The sequence below is a fragment of the Gopherus flavomarginatus genome, chromosome 5, assembly GCF_025201925.1.
Source record: "Gopherus flavomarginatus isolate rGopFla2 chromosome 5, rGopFla2.mat.asm, whole genome shotgun sequence".
Taxonomy (NCBI): Eukaryota; Metazoa; Chordata; order Testudines; family Testudinidae; genus Gopherus; species Gopherus flavomarginatus.
Window position 1 is genome coordinate 149679699 of NC_066621.1, and position 22665 is coordinate 149702363.

General features: G+C 43.7%; 1 protein-coding gene across 3 annotated transcripts in view; it reads left to right on the top strand.

The window, feature by feature from the left end:
• Window positions 1-22665, top strand: part of SLC35F4 (solute carrier family 35 member F4) — a 193277-nt gene that overhangs the window by 120436 nt on the left and 50176 nt on the right. The window contains exon 1 of one of the 3 annotated variants that reach the window (XM_050952640.1): window positions 6046-6125. The exons of the other annotated variants lie outside the window; for them this stretch is intronic. Within the exon in view, the coding sequence (XP_050808597.1) occupies window positions 6050-6125 (76 nt within the window). The 5' untranslated portion in view covers window positions 6046-6049. Of the gene's footprint in view, window positions 1-6045; window positions 6126-22665 lie in introns of those variants that run through there. 3 annotated transcript variants of the gene reach the window in all.

Genomic DNA, 22665 nt, shown 5'->3' on the forward strand with positions numbered 1-22665 from the left:
AGCCTGAGTGAAGAGATTAGAAATACTTCAGTTACATAAAACACTAGAAGGAAAGCTTTTGTTAATTGTCAATCATTCGGCCAATGTTTTCAGAAGTGGCTAATGATTTTGGGTACCTCAGTTTTTGGATGCCTCAGAGGGGCCTGATTTTCAGACAGTGCCAAGCACCCGCCCTCTAAAATCAGGCCATTGTCAGGTGTCACGAGTTGGGTGCCCACAAGTGAGGCAACCAAAATCACTAGTCACTTTTGAAACACTTTGGCCTTCAAGTCACTAGCTGTTGAGGTAAAATTATGTTGGATTTAGGCAGAGTGAGGCATATTTCCCTGCTCTGCTGCTTGCATAAACATGAGGTCATGAACTAATGTACTTTTGGTGAGGGAGACAAAGTCTGTCTCCCTTTTGTTCCAAGTGATCTTAGGTCCTTCCCACAGCAGTGACAATGCAGATATAAAAATGTAAAGCACACAAGCAGGATCAAAGCACCTATCTAAACATTACCTCTTATACATAAAACCAATCGTCTATTCATAACTGGAGCAGCACCAGATGGCCAAAGCTCATGTTTTCTCAGCCAGGGATGCTGATCTTTTTCAAATTGAAATCTGCAACTAGAGTTATAAATAGTAAATGCAGACATTTTTGTACCAGTTTTGTTCCATTCTTTCTAGTCTCTTTTGTTATCCAAAAGCAAATTCTGCTGTGATGTAAGTCTAGAAGGGCTCCTTATGTTTTGGAATATGGCTCCCGAGTTGTTTTGAAAATGCAATTACATCTGATTTTTCAAAATTTTATTTGCATTGGCCCCTTCCTGGTGTTAATATATTGCTCTTGTCTGAAAGAGGTGGCGTGGAATGCTTGAAATTGCACTATGCTTTACACACAATCCTGTGGCAGTGTTGCTATAGCTAAGGCTTGTCAATGACTCCATTATAAACTCCTGTTTGCAGAAATTTTTTTCCTAAAACAATCTCTATGCCGTGTTTATTTTATGCAACAGTAGAATGACTAGAAGTTTATTAGTGGATGGTTAAATGTTTGCATAATGGAAAATTTCTTTGAAATGGGATGAGTCCATCATAAAGGCGGCTGTCTTTTTGTCCTTTGGAGGGGGAAAAAAATCGATTGTAAATTTTAACTTCAGAACGCTGGTTGCTGCACAGCACTGGAAATCTATTAAGTACACATAATTGTTTAAAAAGTGGGTAGATTTCCATTGCGTGCTGCAGTGTAATACGCTGTGGAAAGGACAGGATCACAGTGGAGGCCAGCTCATGCCTATCAGAGACAGAAAGTGTTGTGGAGACCTGAACTCCCTAGCAAGTGCTCAAGTAGTACTGGTTCTGGGAGTGGGGCCATCCAGCCCTTAGTGTCCTGAGAAATGCAGGGTATTCAATTGTGGAGAATAGAAAGGGAGAGGCAGGGACTGGGCCAGTCACCATCCAGCCCTTAGTGTCTTCCAGGAGTGCCTCTTTAAAATAGTATTTCATACCAGCCCTCTTCCAAGCAGGAACAAGAAACCAGCATCCATTAGGATGGGGCAGCTTGCTTCTGCTGGGGTGCCCACCTGCTCTGTGCCAGGTGCAGGGCTCACTGTGGGGTCGTGACACTATGTCTTCCCCCTGCTAATCCCAGCTCCTCCTTAGCATGGAGGGAACAATTCTGGTAACCCGCCCTGAAGCACACCACTCTTTACAAGAAAAACTCGAGCAGACTGGGGAGAAGGACCCCAGGCCTTCTTCCACCAAGCACCAGAGTTCAGGTTAGAACTCGCCTTGATGCACCTACCTCTCCTGGAGTTGTTCAAGAACCGCTTGAGGTTGTTGGGTACCGTGCACCCACTTCGGTCCTTGGCTGCTACTCCGCAACACCCATTGAAGTGAGGGAGCAGTGCATGAGTAAGTAGGAGCAGGAGCGGGATAATCATTGTACAACTGGACAAAGTAGCTTATTAAGTGTCTAAAACAACTTTGTGATTCCTACAAGCTGTCTTCCCTAGGAAGCTTAAAATGTGACCTTTTACGTCAATGGGTTCTGAACTCTTTCATACCATGACAGTCCTGGGCTCTCCTCCCACATAGCTGGGAAAGGTAGAGCGGTTGTGACCAACTGTATGTTGCAAACCACAGGCGCAGAACTCCTGTTCTAGGTTGCTACCAAAGCCACACATGTGATGGACATGAAGTGTGATTGGTGGTGGCCCTTAGAATATTGCCAGCTTTACCCAAGACAAATCAGCACATTTACCTCCCTGCCTGCAGCATTCCCTTGCACTCTGCCCTGGTTACTATAGGAAGTATCTGAACTACTTTAACATTGGAAAGATCTGGTCTAGTTCAAACAGGAATTATTTTGGGGCAGTTCTCAGGCCTGTGTTATGCAGGAAGTCAGATCACAGTGGTATCTTCTGGCCTTAGAATCTATTAAAAATTACTGACAATATCCACTTGCAAATACTTGTATAGAGCCTGATTCTGGCACCCTTGCTAAGGCACTCTTTAAGCCATGCTGATTGGCACTGCGTGTACCTCGATAATAGGGAATAGCCAGCATGGATTTATAAAGAACAAATCATGTCAAACCAATCTGATAGCTTTCTTTGATAGGATAACGAGTCTGGTGGATAAGAGAGAAGCGGTGGATGTGGTATACCTAGACTTTAGTAAGACTTTGATATGGTCTCGCATGATATTCTTATTGATAAACTAGGCAAATAAAACTTAGATGGGGCTACTATAAGGTGGGTGCATAACTGGCTGGATAACCATACTCAGAGAGTAGTTATTAATGGTTCCCAATCCTGCTGGAAAGGTATAACAGGTAGGGTTCTGCAGGGGTCTGTTCTGGGACTGGTTCTGTTAAATATCTTCATCAACAACTTAGATATTGGCATAGAAAGTATGCTTATTAAGTTTGCAGATGATACCAAACTGGGAGGGATTGCAACTGCTTTGGAGGATAGGGTCATAATTTAAAATTATCTGGAGAAATGGTCTGAGGTAAACAGGATGAAGTTTAATAAAGACAAATGCAAAATGCTCTACTTAGGAAGGAACAATCAGTTTCACACATACAGAATGGGAAGAGACTGTCCAGGAAGGAGTACGGCAGAAAGGGATCTAGGGGTTATAGTGGACCACAAGCTAAATATGAGTCAACAGTGTGATGCTGTTGCAAAAAAAGCAAATGTGATTCCGGGATGCATTAACAGATGTGTTGTGAGCAAGACACGAGAAGTTATTCTTCCGCTCTACTCTGCGCTGGTTAGGCCTTAACTGGAATATTGTGTCCAGTTCTGGGCACCGCATTTCAAGAAAGATGTGGAGAAATTGGAGAGGGTCCAGAGAAGAGCAGCAAGAATGATTGAAGGTCTAGAGAACATGACCTATGAAGGAAGGCTGAAAGAATTGGGTTTGTTTAGTTTGGAAAAGAGAAGACTGAGAGGGGTCATGATAGCTGTTTTCAGGTATCTAAAAGGGTGTCATAAGGAGGAGGGAGAAAACTTGTTCATCTTAGCCTCTAAGTATAGAACAAGAAGCAATGGGCTTAAACTACAGCAAGGGAGGTTTAGGTTGGACATTAGGAAAAAATTCCTAACTGTCAGAGTGGTTAAACACTGTAATAAACTGATTAGGGAGGTTGTGGAATCTCCATCTCTGGAAATATTTAAGAGTAGGTTAAAGAAATGTTTATCAGAGATGGTCTAGACAGTATTTGGTCCTGCCATGAGGGCAGGGGACTGGACTCGATGACTTCTCGAGATCCCTTCCAGCCCTAGAATCTATTGTAAGCAGCGTCTGGATGAGCTCTACCCTGACATCTGGTGGTTAATCGTGGCGAGTTGTGGAAAAGAACTTCAGGAGCTGGTCTTGTTTGCATAGGCACACCCATCCCACCTAGCATGAGCCCACAGCTGCCCAAATGGTCACTTTGGCTGCTGTGGGATCCCCAGTTTCTCTGTTATTGGGGATGAAAAATAAGGTGTTGTTGCCCTGATTATGTGAATCAGGGCCGGTGTAACTGTTTTATGACAGAGGGACTCACCATCAACTAAGTAATACTCACTAGACAAGGGACATGGGTTCCAAAACCCAGTGAATTGAGAGAGGCTGGGGATAGGTATTTGTGTTTGGTGGTATGGGCCCTTTTTCAGGGCCTGAAACAGCAATTGCACCATCTTGTGTCTCCACTGTGGAATATCAGAGCTAATTTTGATTCCATTAGGAGTCTAGTTACAGGCTGCTGAGCTGAATTCACTTTGGGCCAATGGTGCACCAGCACTGGGGCTCCCCTACTACAAGTTGAAATCACTAAAGAGCTAAAATTGCTAAGAGCTGAGATCACTGAGTGCTGGAGTCTGAAAATATATTGCTAAGTGGCTGGCAGAGCAGAACAGTTTGTGGGATGATTGGAGCAGCCCATGGGACGGCGAGTGGAGTGAAGCGGGGCAGAGTGGAGCAGTTTGTGGGATGGCTGGAGTGGCTCATGGGACAGTGAGTTGAGTGGAGCAGCTCGTGGAGAAGGCTACAGCAGAACTCCACAAAGAGGCGGGGCAGTTGGCCTCGGACCACGTAAGGTGCCCCTTAACACCCCATGTGCCCCTTTCTCTCCCACCCCCCATTTCCACCCAGCTGAGAGCGGGGAGGTAAAACTCTGCAAATAAACTTTTGAACTCTGGGGCTGCACTGACCAGGGACAGAGACTTTTGGGTTGTTGGACTTTTGAGTGAACTTTGGGTTGCTGGACTCAAGAGACTTTGGGGTGTTGGACTTTTCGGACTTTGGGGTGACTTTTTAGGTGGTTGGACGTAAGACCCTGAGGGGAAAAGGATACTGCCAAACTTACTTGGGGGTGGATCTTTTGCTCATGGTTTGTGTTATGAATCCTATTTGTGGTGTTTCCCCAACATAATGCCACATTGTTTCCCTCCTTTATTAAAAGGATTTTGCTACACTCAGACTCTGTGCTTGTGAGAGTGGAAGTATTGCCTCCTAGAGGCGCCCGGGGAGTGGTATGTAATTGTCCCAGGTCACTGGGTGGGGGCTCGAGCCGGTTTTGCTTTGCGTTATTGAAACGGAACCCCTAGATTCTGAACCCGGCCCTTGTTGCTGCCAATTCAGACGAGTAGAAGGGTTACACTATGAATCTATGAATAAATGTTGAATAGTACTTTAATGACTGAAGTAGCCCCATGGAGTTCTGTGGTATTGTTTAAATGAGGAAAGATGGTGGAGTCAGACCCTTAGTCTTCTAAGATGGTTGGCAAGATATGACGGGCCACCACCGTATGTCCATAGAAAGACACACAAACTGGCTTCTTGAAGTAAACTTTCTCACAGCCACAATACAAACACCACCAAAGAAAGGGAGAAGGTGTAGGAGCTGCCTCACGGGAAGCAGGAAAGAATCTAGACCAAGTGTGGCCTATATATATTTATTGAGACTATGACAATTGTTTAGGGCCCTAAAATACTAGAAAGATGTCTACAGTATAAAGATTAGCTAGCTGACGGATAGATAGATAATATATATTTTGTTGCCCTGGGCTTTTATGAGTTTAGTGTCCTTTAGGAGACACATTATTCAAAGTTTATTGGAAAAAAAACAACTAATTGAATTGTAGGATATTGTCACAATAAGGGGACCAGAAAATTGTATTGCAGAACTCTCTTGCAGTTGTCACTGAGAAAGCTCCTGTCTGCTGTGTGAACAGAGAGAAGATATTATATGTGAAACCATTGCCTTAATCCAAAGGGGTTGCCTTACTTTAAAGTTGAAGGAGAGCATTAGCTAATATATTTATATTTTAACTGCTGCGCTTAACAATGGAATGAAAGAAAAGTGTTAGCAGAGGTCAAGCATTGTTTGAATGTATTGCAAATGGTTTCCCAGGGAAACAGCAAATCAGTACTCATAGCTTGCTGCAGCATCTCCAGAACAACACTAGATTCCAGCCATAGCCGAGTGTTTCCTATTGTACTGGGGACCAAAAGCAATGCAGAGGCTAAAGACGAAGTGAGTGTACGTCTTAGGAGAACAATTTAAAAGGATGAAGAAACATTCAGCGAGAGTGGCACCATTAGCATCTTACAGTGTTTCTGAATTAAATTCACCTATACCGGACGGTAAATGCTCTTTTACTGCATATCTACCCTCAGGGCTGCAATTAGTTTACATGCTACTCTTGTTCTTTTCCAATTTATATACCTTATATTTTTTAAAAGTAACTGAAGCCTTTAATATTTCTAGCACTTTATTTCATTTTTTATTTTAAAATGAGTGCAGTCATAAATGTCTAGTTTTTCAATATGCAACTGGTATGGGAACAATTTTAGGTGGAGAAACTAATATTAAAAATGAGGCAGAACTGAAAAAGTTGATTTGCTTTTGTTTTCCCTGTTAGAAAAGGTACAAAATTTAGCTCTGTGCTAGCTTCCCCAGTTGTCCGTAGTATTTGTATACCATGCTCGAGATTTAGCCCTACGTTTTAAACATTGTAATGTGTGGCGCTAACTTCCTATGCTTGCTATCTCTTGACTTAAGACAGAAGAGACAGTAATCATTCCGTTACGCTGGCCGCCTTCCCCTTATTTGTTAGAACAGTAGCGGATATGAACAACTGCATAATAAACATACGCTACAGAATAGCAGTTGGGGGGGAAAATGTTTCCTATGTTATTGAACTGAGATGACAACCTAACATAAAGTGAAGCAGGAATGCTCATTTTCATTCCCTGCTGAGTGCTAACTTCACGTCACTCTTATTGCTCAGCGTCACAGATGATTGCTATACGTTAGCTGTGATGTAGAGAAAAAGCTTGGAACATAAAATGTATAACACTGTATTTCTGGGTATAAATTAAAAGAAGGTTTGAAAAAGCCTTTACTATTGTTCAACTTCATTTCATTTGAATATTTGTCCATAGGAATTCCAAGCTTTAAGTACTTTCTTTCGAGTTTACTATATTTGAATTTAAAATATCTCAAAGAACAGAGGAGTTCTTTCGAAAGTTGCTTACTGACGCAGAAATACATTTTAAATGTATTATTTATGGCACGTTGTTAAGGATGCTCTTGCTGTGGCATTGTATCTCTGGTCTGATTTTTGTGGCTCTTGCTAGCAATGGAAATGTTATTACTTGGCATTGTATGTTAAATTCAGTACTTTATTCATGATGAAAAGAAAATTATGGCACTTTTTCAAATACTGCATAGTGCCTGTCAACAAAAGTATGATAGCAGTGTGACTTAAAGTTCCTGAATCTATAAGGACATGACTGTCTAAATTTCAGGTGGGACTAGTTTCCTGTACAAGCGCAGCTATTTTAGAAATCATCTATTGCACTTTGGCTTGGGCATAGGTGTGATATGTGACATGAATATTTACACAGTATGTTGGCAGCTGGTCTAGTTAAATTTGCTTTTTTTTTTTTGCCAATAAAAGTCTTAAAGAAAATCAAAAGTGCCACTAGAGATGAGTTCTTGTGTTGATCCTCTCTGGGCCTGTGGCACCTGATTTAAAGAAGTGCTAAATGTTAATTCATATATTCAACCGCTGGTAAGTGTCTTTCTTTAAGAAATGGTATTCAGATTATAATCATTCAGCTCAGTTAACTCACCATCGCCACTGGTGAGCTGCTATTATTGGTTCTTGTTGTTATTTGAAATGTGGTAGCACCTAAGAGCATCAGTCATGGCCCAGGACCCCATTGTGTTTAGGTCCTGGACAAACACAGAACAAAAAACGGTCCTTGCCCCAAAGAGCTTACAAATGAAGTATGTGACAAGAGATGGTTCCCTACAGGTTGCCATGGTCAAAACACTGTGAGGAATTCCAGTTCCAGGGGCCAGTGTTCACCTTATCTGGACGCTGGTCTGCAGCCCCTGGGGGACGGGAATGTCTGTAGTCCACCTGCGGTTACACTGGCCCACTTCCACAGAGAAGAAGAAAACCCATCTGTTTAAATAAGAATACAAGGCTGTGGACTATGGGGAAGTGGCCAGATGGCAGAATTTATCATTTCAGACAGGTCAAGGATGAAAGTATTTGTCCGACAGATGAAACTAGCAAGGCAGAACAAAAATCAAAGCTCCTGCTAGCGCATATATTAAATGCAAATATGTGCAGCCAGATTGACAGATCTGCAAAGATTCCAGCTGACCTTTCCAAAGATTCCTCAAGGAGATGGGCACCCAACTTCAAATGAATGAGTTTAGGGTGCCTGACTCCCTTAGGCTCCTCTGGAAGCCTCTGGAAAATCCCAGCCTCAGACTGGTCAGACCTAGTTTGACAAATTATGACACCATCATAAAAAATTATTTAGTTATGACTTACTATGCACGAAGACTCAAAATTACCATTTTCAACAGCAACATAGAACCAGCAGTGACCTGCCAAGAGATTTGCTTGTCTCTGCCCAATTCCTAGGGATAGGTGTTCATATAGCAAATGGCCACTGGCAGCAATTTTTGCAACCTTACTGGGAGCCTCAGTAGAGGCCAAGGATTGAATTAGCAGGGTGGCTAAGCTGTTCTTGAGAGGTGATCTTTGGGTAGTGAGGCATGTGGGTGGGGGAGCAGATATACACGTGCATTGATGTTGATGATGGTGTACCTCTTTTGTGGATAAACAGAAACTGGAGTGTCTGTAGTTTTCCATCCAGTACCTTTCTTGATCAGTAAGCAACCAGAGATCATAATCAAATCTAAATGATACCCCAACAAATACCATCTTGTATTCTGTCCCTCTTTTCCCAAAAGCCTGAGGAAAGAGAGGCCTTTCCCAAAATAAGTGGCAGAGATTTTTCCTACCTGTATAAATCCCCCTGGAACAAGAGGGCCTCGTACCAATAGTGAAAAATGCTATTAGGGATCACTCTCTAAAAGCAGCAGAGTTGTCTCAAACTGTCTTTTGGCCCAAGAATCCCCAGTGACAGAAGCCTCTTCAAAACCCTCCATGCACATGATGAAATTAGGAGGGACGTTCTCACCATTGGACAGTCTGAAATCTCATGTGGACTTCCTCTGTGTTGTGAAAGCCTTGGGATGGAAGGGAATTCCACATGAATCTTCTTAATGACATTCCCCTCTACTGACCAGCATGGAGGGAAACAAAGCAGCAACAAAGTTGGAAAGAAAGGTGCTGGATATGGTCTGAGAGGACAGGAGTTGCAAGTCTGAAAGCTCCCTTGACTGTCTTTCCCCTCACCAAGCCCAGGGGATTCCCTTTGAAAGCGTAACATGTGGAAGAGACTCTACAGGAATTTAGGTTTGGGGCATGGTCAGCCAAAGGGGTGAACCAAGGAGAAGTTGCTTTACGTAGAATGCTCTCTGGAAAAAGAAACCAAGGCAGCCTTAAATCTTTCTGAGCTGTGGGTGCTCAGCAGCCCTGGAAACATGCCTGAGGTGCTCAAGTTGGGAACCCCAAACTAGGGGCTGCATTTGAAAACACTGGCCTTAATCTCAGGCAATTTATCATAGAGTTTGATGCTGGTCTGGCAGTATTAGTATGCCAAGGTGAGGCTAGGAGCATGCAGCCGTGGTGAGAGAGCAAATGGTAGCAGAGTACCTGCTGCCTGGGGTTGTGTGGAGGAACTTCTACTCTGTGTCTCTCATGAGGAATCTGCAGGATTGGGACCTGAGAATTCCTGGGGAGCCACCTAGAGCTGGTTACGGGACGACCTTTCTGTTTCGGGACAGCTTTCAGGGTTTTGAAATTTTTTGTTCCAATGCGGCATGAAAGCAAACACTTCAAATGTTTTCATGAAGCAGTGTAAAAATGTCCATCTCTGGAGCAAAACCAGCAAATTTTCAGTTCTAGTGTCACCTCAGAAACTTTCTTGCTGAAATCTATACATCTCCACAATACATTTTTGCTTCAACGCAACAGCCTATTTCAGTGAAAATACATTTAGTCAAAAATGTACTGAGCATCTCTAGAGCTACCCACTCAGTCTGCACAGCAGGTCATGCCTCTCCAGGCATCCATGGGAAGGAAATATTAGCAAAGTTTTGATGTTTTTCTCGTTGTCTCAGAATGCCACTTACGCATTTTACAGGGTGCTGGGAAATAATGGATTGGCCCTTCCATTGGCCCTTCTCTGTCTGTAAAATGAGGATAAGAATAGTTCATTTATTCCACCCTTTGATTTGTCTATTTATGTCACAAGTTAGGCAAATCACAGTTAAATCCAGCCTTAATCTTGTCACGAATTGCAACCCTAGAGAGTGTGTGTGTGTGTCTGTGTCTGTGTCTGTGTCTGTGTCTGTGTCTGTGTCTGTGTCTGTGTGTGTGTATGTGTAGCAGGATGATCCGATGACCAGCTGGCCTGGTGGTCAGGTTTCTGCCAGCCTAGTCATGCCAGAGGGGGCCTAGCTGTCGCCTCAGTCACCCCTGCGTGCTCCAGTTGCTCCCACAGAGATTCTGCCACTACAGAGGAGTGGGGTGGGGTGGGGACAAAGTAGGGGGACCCAGGCCCATCTACTCCAGTGGGTCTGAACTCAGGGCCTTAGGGTTTTATTAAAGCATCCGTCCCAGTTATTGAGCTACCCCAAATTATATCTCCCCTGGGTCACTTCTTACTAGTCTGGAGCTCCTCAGTTTGGGGCATGGTCACTGGCTTTTCAGACTCTCCTCCATCTCTTAGTGACTTGTGAAGCATTCTGTTTTAGGGCTTTCAGCTCCCAAAGAGGGGGAGAATCCAAATGGCTGCTGCTAGAACAGCCTTCACAAGGCTGCTGCCAATTCAGACCCAGCTCTCAGCGTCAGCCTTGCTTTCTGGTGCAGTCTGCAGCCCCTTCCCCCCTTCTCCTGGACTTCTACCAGTGTCCTGTGGAACTGTTCCTCCACTGGAAACGTGTCCTGCATCTGCTGAGGAGCAGGGCCTCCCTAGCCCAGTATAGCTCTACTACCAGTCTTGGTTCAGTGCAGGGCCTATAGACCCCATCACTCTGTGTGTGTGTGTGTAATGCAAGTATATATATAAAACTGTAAGGCCTGTATAGCTCTGTGAATTTATTACACTGTATAATAGTAGAGACCGTCAATCATACTATTATTATTTGAAATATGCGTGGTTTCTCTCATAATATCCAAAAACTGAGCAGGAGTCTCCTCTCACAGCAGTTTTATGCCAGTGTAAAACCATAGATTTCAGTGGAGCTACTCTTTATTTACTGCCATGAAAGTGAGATCAGAATCCAGTCCATAGACAGGGCTGTGTCTGTCTGAAGATGGCACTAAATAATAGCATTGATTGGATTCTTGAGCTTTTCAAAATGATTCTTTTGTGTGTGTGTGTGTGTGTGTGCGTTTTGTGTTGGGGGATTTATAACCTTTTCTTTTAAGAATAAAATGTATAAATCTGGGAAGCTAGAAGAGGCAACGCACAAGAAGTTTTATTACAAAGATGGTTCATAATAAGAGATTTGCTTTTGATATGTGTTGCTTAGCTGTAGATCAAATGTTTTGTGTTTAGGTATCCCAACAGCCAAGGCATGAGCATCAGATGAGGGGCCTGAGCCAGAGCCGATTGAAGTCAATGAGAATCTTTCCATTAACTTCAGTCAGTATAGGGTCAAGCCCAGTGGGATAGGCACACTTTGTGCTGCCATGTTTGTGGCAAAAGATATCCCTTTTTCCATTATTTTAAAAATATATGTTAGAGAGAGAGATGAAATACCAGGACCCAATTCTGAAGCTCTTACTCAGGTAAACTGATGGTACATCTACACAGCAAAGAAAAACCTCTGGCGGGCCCATGACTGATGACTCAGCTCATGGGGCTCAGGCTGTGGGGCTTTCTTGACTGTGTAGATTTCCAGGGTAAGGCTGGACTCTGGGATCCTCCCACCTTACGGAGTGCTGGAGCCCAGGTTCCAACCCGAGCCTGGATGTTATCACAGCAATGAAACAGCTCCAGAGTCTGAGCCGGCTGGCAGGGACCAGCTGTGGGTGTCGAGTTCCTGTGTAGACATACCCTCAGTGGCCTAGTTCCTGCCTTCCCACAGACCCTCTCTGCAGGAAATCATAGAATCATAGACTATCAGAGTTGGAAGAGATCTCAGGAGGTCATCTAATCCAGCCCCATGCTCAAAGCAGGACCAACCCTCAACTAAATCATCTCTCTCAAAATCCATTTAAATTGACATCAAAGGGTTTGTGTGTGGGCTTGTGTAGGGGGGCAGGATAGCTCAGTGCTTTGAGCATTGGCCTGCTAAACCCAGGCTTGTGAGTTCAGTCCTTGAGGGGGGCCACTTAGGGGCCTGGGGCAAAATCAGTACTTGGTGCTGCTAGTGAAGGCAGGGGGCTGGACTCAATGACCTTTCAGGGTTCCTTCCAGGTCCAGTTCAACTCCCATTTAAGTCAATACAAGCCTTTCCACTGAGCTGGGTCAAGACCAAATTCTAAGTACTCTAAAATGTATCATTCTCCTTCACTGAGAGAATTAAAAAAAATATATAGCCAATATATTTCAAAATGCAGCATTTTGTTCTCCATCTGCCAACCCCACAGCAGGAATTATCTCATAAACATTATTCCTGGGGCTGTGCTGATATTTTCATTGATGCTGGCGCATAGAGATTTTTATTTTTGGTGTCATACAAATTGAAGTTATTGCTGTTTAAAGAGAAACAGTGCTATTCATTTGAGTGTGGTTCAAATGAGAGTGAGGAAGAATCTGGCTAGTGGAGAACAACAAAATTAACAAGAAAAAGATAATATATTTTCAAGCTTCTAATGGGGCTTTAAATAACAAGATAAAAGTACCAGTATGAACTAAATACCATGTGAGCTAAGAATAATGGAGCATGGACTTGAATAGTGATTTGGTTTTTGGCAAGCTCTGCCTCCTCTTATTACATTTCCGGTGAAGGGCCTGCTCTAAAACCTGCTGAAGTCAGCGCAAGGAGTCCTGCTGTGGTTTGGATCGGGCACAAGATGAAGAGTTCCACACTCACACAAGGGTTAATGTCCAACACATGCCCTTCAGGTTTCCATGTTTGCAAAGGGCACATGCACTTAGGATCAACGTGCCCTTAGGACCAGGTTTTTATGTCATCCCACTGCACATGTATGTACACATTTGTAGGCAAAGTTACTTCAGTGGCATTCCGAGGTTGGGAAATTGAACATGCAGTCAGGAGTGTAGAAACTACACATCCAAGTGAGCCGTAGCTTCATCCAGTGATTACAGTGAGGGATTTGGGGGTTGGGATACCAGGATTCTTGTCAAGAGTTTGCCATTGACACGTTGGGTGGCCTTGGGCAAATCACTCAACATCTGTTTCTTAGTTTCCCTATCTGTAATGTGTGAATAATAATACTTACCTATTTACCTATCTCCTATGGGGGCTTTGAGGATTAAATAAGGTTTCAAAAGTGATTTAAATATATTAAGTATGTGCATTAAATGCTAAATATTATTAATAACACGGTGCATATATTCATGCTTTGTGCACAGACCTCTAGCTCCTTTTTTTCCCAGTTTGGCCCTGCATGTAAAAATGTTACATCTTATATTGCTGGGGTTTTAAAGGCTGCAAGGGAGTTTTCAAAAGTTTACTTCAATAGAGGATGCAGAGGATGGTGCAGTTATTAGGACCCTAGCCTAGGATTTGTGAGAATCTGGGTTCAATTTCCTGCTCTGCCATAGACCTTCCATGTGACCCTGGGCAAGTCACTTAACCTCTCTGTGTCTCAGCTCTCCATCTGTAAAATGGGGATAATTGATGTAATTGGCATCACAGAAACTTGGTAGAACAATTATATCAATGGGACACAGTAATACCGGGATACAAAACATATAGGAATGACAGAGTAGGTTGCGCTGTTGGAGGAGTGGCACTATATGTGTGTAAGCAGAGTCAGGATGAGCTCTACTCTGACATCTGGTGGTGAATCATGGGGAGTGTGGAAAGGAATTTCAGGTATTTGCATTGGCACACCCACCCCACCTAGCATAGACCACGGCAGCCTGGGATGGTTATTTTGACAGCTCTAGGATCCCCAATTACTTTGTTACTGGGGCAGGAGGAATAAAGTGTTGTCATCCTGATTATGTGAATGAGGAACTATGAGACTGCTTTATAACAGAGATGTCTCACCATCAATTAAGTAGCACTTGCTAGACAAGGGACATGGGTGCCAAAACCCAGTGAACTGAGAGAAGCTGGGGGCCAGTGTGTGTATCTGATGGCATTGGCCCCTTTTGAGGGCCTGTAACACCAATTGCACATCCTCCTCTCTCCACTGTTAAATAGCAGAGCTAATTTTGAATCCATTAGGAGTCCATCTAGAGGCTGCTGAGCTGAATTTACGTTGGGCCAATGGTGCACCAGCACTGGGGCTCCCCTACTACAAGCTGAAATCACTAAAAGAGCTAAGCTTACTGAGCTGAGATCACTGAGTGCTGTGTTAACTAGTGGGGGAGCCTGAAGATCTATTGCTAAGTGACTGGCAGAGTGGAACAGTTTGCAGCACATTGGAGCAGCCCACGGAACAGTGAGCGGAGTGGAGCGGTTTGCGGGGATGGCTGGAGCAGCTCACGGGTTGGCTGGAGGAGCGGCACAGCTGGTGGAGTGGAGCCGGTCGTGGTGAAGGCTGCAGCAGAACTCTACGGAGAGGCGGAGCAGTTGGCCCCTGGCCCACATAAGGTGCCCCTTTACACCCTGTGTGGCCCCTCCCCCATTTCCACCCAGACTGGGGGAGGGGGAAACTCTGCAGATAAACTTTTGAACTCTGGGGTGGCACTGACCAAAGACAGAGACTTTTGGGTTGTTGGACTTTGGGGTGATTGGACTTAAGACCCTAAGGGGGAAAGGACATTGCCAAACGTACTTGGAAGTGGGTTTTTTTTTTGCTTATGGTTTTTGTATAATCCTGTTTGTGGTGTTTCTCCAATGTGATGCCGCATTGTTTCCCTCCTTTATTAAAAGGATTTTGCTGCACTCGGACTCTGTGCTTGCGAGTGGGGAAGTATTGCCTCCTAGAGGCTCCCGGGGGGGTGGTATGTAATTGTCCCAGGTCACTGGGTAGGGGCTCGAGCCGGTATTGCATTGCGTTATTGAAATGGAACCCCTGGATACTGAACCCGGCCCTTGTTGCTGCCAACTCAGAGGGACAGAAGGGTTACATGTGAAAGAAAGCATAGAGTCATATATAGTAAAAATCTTAATGAATCAAACTGTACCAGAGAATCTCTATGGATAGAAATTCCATGCTTGAATAATAACAATATAGAAAAAGACTACTGACCGCCTGACCAGGATGGTTATGGTGACTGTGAAATGCAGGCCAGAAAAGAATTTGAAAAGCTACTAGCAAAAGACACAAAATTAATTGTAAGTATGTCAGCAGCAGGAACCTTGCCAATCAGTGTGACCACTGGACAATTGAGGTGCTAAAGGAGCATTCAAAGAAGACAAGGCCATTGTGCAGAAGCTAAATGTATTCTTTGCTTCGGTCTTTATGGCAGAGTATGTGAGAATGATTGTCATACCTGTGCTATTCTTTTTAGGTGACAGAGCTGAGAAACTGTCCTGGATTGAGGTGTCAATAGAGGAAGTTTTGGGACAAACTGATAAATTAAACAGTAGTAAGTCACCAGGGCCAAATAGTATTCATCGAAGAGTTCTGAAGGAACTCTTACATGAAATTGCAGAACTACTAACTGTGGTATGTAACATATTGCTTAAATCAGCCTCTGTACCAGAAGACTGGAAGATAGCTCATGTAATGATGATTTTTTTTTTAAAGACTCGAGAGGTGATCCTGGCAATTACAGACTTGTAAGCCTAACTTTAGGACCAGACAAATTGGTTGAAACTATAGTAAAGAGCAGAATTATCAGACACATAGATGAACGTGATATGTTGGGGAAGAATCATGAGTCACTAATCTATTAGAATTCTTTGAGGGTGTCAACAAGCATGTGGACAAGGGTGATCCGGTGGATATAGTGTACTTGGACTTTCAGAAAGCCTTTGAAAGGGTCCCTCTGTCATATAACCTGGTCCCAGATTTGGACCTTAGCGTCCAAAATATGGGGGTTAGCATGAAAAACCTCCAAGCTTAGTTACCAGCTTGGACCTGGTACTGCTGCCACCACCCAAAAAATTAGAGTGTTTTGGGGCACTCTGGTCCCCCCGAAACCCTTCCCTGGGGACCCCAAGACCCAAACCCTTGAGTCTCACAACAAAGGGAAATAAAACTTTTCCCTTCCCCCCTCCAGGTGCTCCTGGAGAGATACACAGAAGCAACCTCCGTGAATCTAAGCAGAGGGAGTCCACCCTCTGTAATTCCAGTCCAGGAAACAAAAGCACTTTCCTCTTCACCCAGAGGGAATGCAAAATCAGGCTAGTAAATCTAACACACACAGACCTCCCCCTGACTTCTTCCTCCCACCAATTCCCTGGTGAGCTGCAGACCCAATTCCCTGAAGTTCCCCACTAAAGAAAAACTCCAACAGGTCTTAAAAGAAAGCTTTATAGAAAAAGAAAGAAAAATACATACAAATGGTCTCTCTGTATTAAGGTGACAAATACAGGGTCAATTGCTTAAAAGAATATTGAATAAACAGCCTTATTCAAAAAGAATACAATTCAAAGCACTCCAGCAACTATAGACATGTAAATACCAAAAAAACATATAAATCCTATCTGATCTTTTTGTACTTACAACTGGAAACAGAAGATTAGAAAGCAGGAAATAGAAAAATCCTTCCCATAGCCGAGAGGGACAGACACAAGACAAGAACAAAGGACTCACACACAATTCCCTCCACCCAGAGTTGAAAAAAATCCGGTTTCCTGATTGGTCCTCTGGTCAGGTGGTTCAGATTATTTCTTTCCAGGTGAAAGAGACGTTAACCCTTAGCTATCTGTTTATGACACCCTCACCAAAGGCTCTTAAGTAAAGTAAGCTGTCATGGGATAAGAGGGAAGGTCCTCTCATGGATCAGTAACTAGTTATAGATAGGAAACAAAGGGTAGGAATAAATGGTCAGTTTTCATGGTGGATAGAGGTAAATGGCTGGGTCCCCCCAAGGATCTGTAGTGGGACAAGTGCTGTTCAATATATTCATAAAAGATCTGGAAAAAGTGGTTAACAGTGATGTGGCAAAGTTTGCAGATGATACAACAGTTCTCAAAATAGTTAGGTCCAAAGCTGACAGCAAAGAGTTACGAAGGTGTCTCACAGAACTGGATGACTGGGCAACAAAATGGCAGATGAAATTCAGTGTTGATAAATGCAAAGTAATGCACATTGAAAAACATAATCCCAACTATACATACAAAATGATGGGGTCTACATTAGCTGTTACCAATTAAGAAAGAGATCTTGGAGTCATTGTGGATAGTTCTCTGAAAACATCTCCTCACTGTGCAGTGGCAGTCAAAAAAGCGAACCGAATGTTGGGAATCATTAGGAAAGGGATAGATAATAAGACAGAAAATACCATATTGCCTCTATATAAATTCATGATTTGACCACACCTTGAATACTGTGTGCAGTTCTGGATGCCCCAGCTCAAAAACAGATATTTCATTGCATAGGGGCTATCCAATGATCAATTCTGCCAAGTTCTTTTGAAAATTCCGACAATAATTTGCACTTATTTAACACTCAGAATCAGAGGACCTCAAAGCACTTGATACAAGCAGGTGTGTATTATTATCCCTGTTTTACAGACATGGTAATTTAGGTGCAGAGAGGTAAAGTGACTTGCCCAAGATCACACAGCAAGCTAATTGTAGAGTCAGCGGTAGAATGTAGGATACCTCACCCATAGTCCTCTGCTGCCACCCTGTTCATTTCATAACCGAAACAGGAAGACATGTATAAATTGTAGGGGTTTCATTGTTAATTATGCATAAAGTTGCAGTCTTTTGACTTCCAAATGAAAGGCTGTTGTTGGCCGATGATGAGATAATTGGTGAGAATTGTGGATGGATGTTACTATTAAGGTACAATAGAACTATCTGCTTTTCACTCGCTCTTGATAATAGTGAAACGTGGCCTAGCAGAGAAATGCCACACTCCACCTTTGAGCAATTTGTTTTTCATTAGAATCTGCAAGTCTTTTTTGTTTTTTTTCCCCTTAGGAAAAATAAATGGTGTAACCTTTCCTTCCTCTTCAAAAGTGAAACCCCTCAAACCAAGCAAACCACCAATAAAAAGTGCATCACTCTGAAGGGAAATATATCTGTAAATGTAACACATTTTTTCCCGTAAGTGTTCCTGGTGTCTCAGAGGTAGCCTATTCAGATATACCACCAAGCTGTGGCATATTTAACTATACCAAGACTGAGCCATGAGCAGACTTTTCTTTAATGAATAGAAGAATAAATGTAGGCCTCAAATCAGTGTAACATCATGCATGCAGTCTGCAAAAATTACTGATGTTTCTCTTTCAAATTGCTCCCTTTCACTTTTTGTCACTATAACACACACATGGAACTGAATCAAAATGCTGGATCTGAATACACCCAAGCTTGGGGAAGGTTTGACCCTAGATCTGAACTTCATGGGAAAATCTTGTGTTCAGATACACCAATATAAGTACAGAATTATTTGGCTGAGTTACGCTGGTTTCACTGATGGGAGGATTTAGCCCTGTTTCTGGCCCCTATCACTGTAACAGGATAAACCCCAGATCTGAACCACTCACAGCACTGACATTCAGTCCCTTGTCTGACCAATGCAGTGGCTTCTATCCCCATAATGAAACCCCATATCTGATCTCTCTCAGTCTTTCTGAAGTTTGGGTTCAGATCCAAACCTTGTGTAACCCTTCTGCCCCTCTGAGTTGGCAGCAACAAGGGCCGGGTTCAGTATCCAGGGGTTCTGTTTCAATAACACAATGCATAACTGGCTCGAGCCTCCACTCAGTGACCGGGGACACTTACATACCACACACCCCTGGACGCCTCTAGGAGGCAATACTTCCCCTTCTCGCAAGCACGGAGTCTGAGTGTAGCAAAATTATTTTAATAAAGGAAGGAAAGAATGCGGCATCCCATTGGAGAAACACCACAAACAGGATTATCACACAAACCATAAACAAAAACCCACCTCCAAGTACGTTTGGCAATGTCCTTTTCCCCTTAGGGTCTTAAGTCCAATCACCCCAAAGTCCAACAACCCAAAAGTCTCTGGTCAGTGCCACCCCAGAATTCAAGAGTTTATCTGCAGAGTTTTACGCCCTCCCAGCCTGGGTGGAAATGGGGGGAGGAGTCCACACAGGGTGTTAAGGGGCACCTTACGTGGGTCAGGGCCAACTGCTCTGCCTCTCCGTGGAGTTCTGCTGCAGCCTTCACCACAACCAGCTCCACTCCACCAGCTGTGCTGCTTCACTCCGCGCACTGTTCCATGGGCTGCTCCAACATGCTGCAAACTGCTCCGCTCTGCCAGCCGCTTAACGATAGGTCTTCAGGCTCCCCCACTAGTTAACACGGCACTCAGTGATCTCAGCTCATTCAGTAATTTCAGCTCTTAGTAGGGGAGCCCTGGTGCTGGTGCACCATTGGCCCAACATGAACTCAGCTCAGCCGTCTCTAGATGGACTCCTAATGGAATCAAAATTAGTTCTACTCTTTTACAGTGGAGAGAGGAGGCTGTGCAGTTGGTGTTCCAGGCCCTCAAAAGGGGCCAGTACCATCAGGTACACTCACCAGTCCCCAACCTCTCTCTCCATTCACTGGGTATTGGAACCCATGTCCCTTGTTTAGCAAGTATCACTTAAGGTATATTGAGACATCTGTCATAAAGCAGTCTCCTAGCTCGTCATTCACATAACCACCTGGCAACACTTTATTTATCCTGCCCCAATTACAAAGAAATTGGGGATCCCAGAGCTGTCAAAATAACCATCCCAGGCTGCATTGGCCTATGCTGGGCGTGCCCATGCAAATATCTGAGAATTCACAATTCTGGAAATTCTTTCTGCACTTCCCATAACTCACCACCAGATGTCAGGGTAGAGCTCATCCTGACTCTGCTTACACTTGTCACTCAGAATGCTTGTTAACTCCTAGAAATGCCCTTGTTTTTACTGGCTATGCTCTCTGTCAAGGATAGGTCAGGTATGTATAATAGAAATGCTGAGCGATAGAGGCAAGTGCGAGGAGAAGAGAATGGAGTGGGGCTTTTTTGTGTCAATTTTTGTGTCCCCCAATTGTGCTAACAGAAATTTGTCTAACAAGCGAAATAGTTTATGAAAATAAAATCTTAAAGCCACAACAGCTGATGATGTTTTGTTGCTTTAAAAGGGACAGAATACACTATCCTCACGTTCCCCTGGAGCATTACAACTCAAAGTTTTTTGGGTTTCTTTACCCGGGCCATGTATAGTCCATGATTCCCTGACCACAGAATTCACTTCTTCGTCTCTGTATTGCTGCAGAATTATGCACCAGAATCTTAACTTTCATTTAAAAAATGTGTCTAGCCTTCCTGGTTGTGCAAATAACTCTGGAAGTGTAAAGTGGAGTATAACCAACGCAGTGATGTCTTCCTGAATCTGCGGACAGCCTGAAACAAGAGTTCTGTGATGTATGAGCTGCTCCTTTGTCTCAACAGGTGCTGTGAACTCTGACAGCAAAAGATTAAAATTGAAATGGCATTTCACTGCTAATCGCTGTAGCAGAAACATCCAAATAATGTACTTATCCTCCTCAATCCAAAACCACATTCTACACCGCACCATGGTGTCAAAACCCACCAGCTGTTTTTGTGACTTCTCTGACGCAAATAGCCTTTGTCAATACAAAGACAATGCTTTGGTGATGCAAAAGTCTGTGTCATATTGAAAACTGAAGATGTGGGAACAGTGTAAACTAAATGGATTGCAATACAGAATAAGTTAAACGGGGCTACTGTGTGGATGCATTATTGATTTTTATATTAAATTAATGGAAAACCTTAATTTTTAAATGTAATGACACTGCCGTAGTTTCTTTTCAGTCTGTTCCATCTGTGTGCAGCCCAATCCTGGGTCCTTTCATACAGTTTGGTCCAGCTTGCCACAGAGCACATACTAAATTATTTGTTTGGAACCAATTGTGTGAAATAGGCCCTGCATATTTATTTACTTTCTGGATTATTGCAGTATTTTAGTTGTGAAGGATATGAGACTGCTCTGCAGCATTTATGAATACTATATGCTCTATATGTGTCTGGTTTAAGGGAGGTAACTGTATGAAAACATGGGGTGGATTCAAGGCAATAAAGAGTATAATGGCTTCAGATAGCTACCCATTGGCCAACACTTAAACCACCCTTCAGGGGCCATTGGCGTTGAGGTTCTACCTCCGACCACCTGCAGAGCTCACCAGCCTAGCTTGCCAAGGGAAAGGATCCCAGGTTGTAAACACAGGAGAACGAAATGCCTGAGACAAAGGACATCTGGGAGGATACAAGTGACACTCTTGGGAGGTTATTGGGAGAGACAATGAAGAGAGTCTCTGCCAAGGAATGGCAAGCCTTGAGGTAAGGTAGGCATGTGCATAGACCTTTTCTTGTTTTAAAAACCTTTCTCTCTTTTGCTATCCTTTGTTCATGCTGTTAAGAGAAGGAAAAGTGTCTGGTCACTGAATAAGCCACTGGGCAGATCTCCCAAAGGGAAGGCTTACAGCCAGTGATGAACCCAGTCGGACCCGCTGGGTAAGCACAGTTGATCCTCAGTGTACTATAGCCTGGGATCTGGTGGGGGAATCTCAGAATTCCATCCCAGGAGGTACACGAGGTCTGAGGGCTAAGGCCAGTGCACTCAGAGACACCAGAGGAGGCAGCAAAGATGTAGCTATCTCTCTAGCCATGACACTGGTATCTTCAAATTCTAAGCAAATAATAGGTGATTCTAGTCTGACCCAATATGTTTCCAGTGGCAGATACTCTTGAGGATGCTAGAGGATTTGAGTCAACCCATCCCACTGACCTACCTTTCCTTCCAGGATTGTTTTTGTAGCTCACTGGTATGGAAATGCTGCTCCATTTTTTACATAACACTTCTATTATTCCTAGTCTGCCTAGGTTGGCAAGGACCCCCTTTGTTATAGACACTGGAACATACTGTACTGAACTGACCTGCAGATGTGTCACAAAGACATTTCTATATTTAATGCTTCAATGGGTTTTGGAGCTAGAAGGGGAGCGCTACAGTGCCAAACAGATCAATACCCATTTGCACAGTAATACAGACTCTCTCTACTAACTTTGGGTGTGATTTCTCCCTTGGGCTTCCCACTTGCATTGGAAGGGGATAAATTACCAAACCCCTCTTCCGTGCTCAGTGAGCATCATTGACTGGCATGTGGGGGTGGGTTAAGCCATGACTCTGCCCATGCCGTCCTCACTTGTATCTGCTTCAGAGCTCCTAATTTCCCAATCCCTATGTCCAGGACCCTCAACCTGAGCATAGTCTATGTGGGTGCATCGAGGGCATAGAGGGGGGATTAAGAACATAAGAACGGCTGTACCGGGTCAGACCAAAGGTTCATCTAGCCCAGTATCCTGTCTGCTGACAGTGGCCAATGCCAGGTGCCTCAGAGGGAGTGAACCTAACAGGCAATGATCAAGTGATCTCTCTCCTGCCATCCATCTCCATCCTCTGACAAACAGAGGCTAGGGACACAATTCCTTACCCATCCTGGCTAATAGCCATT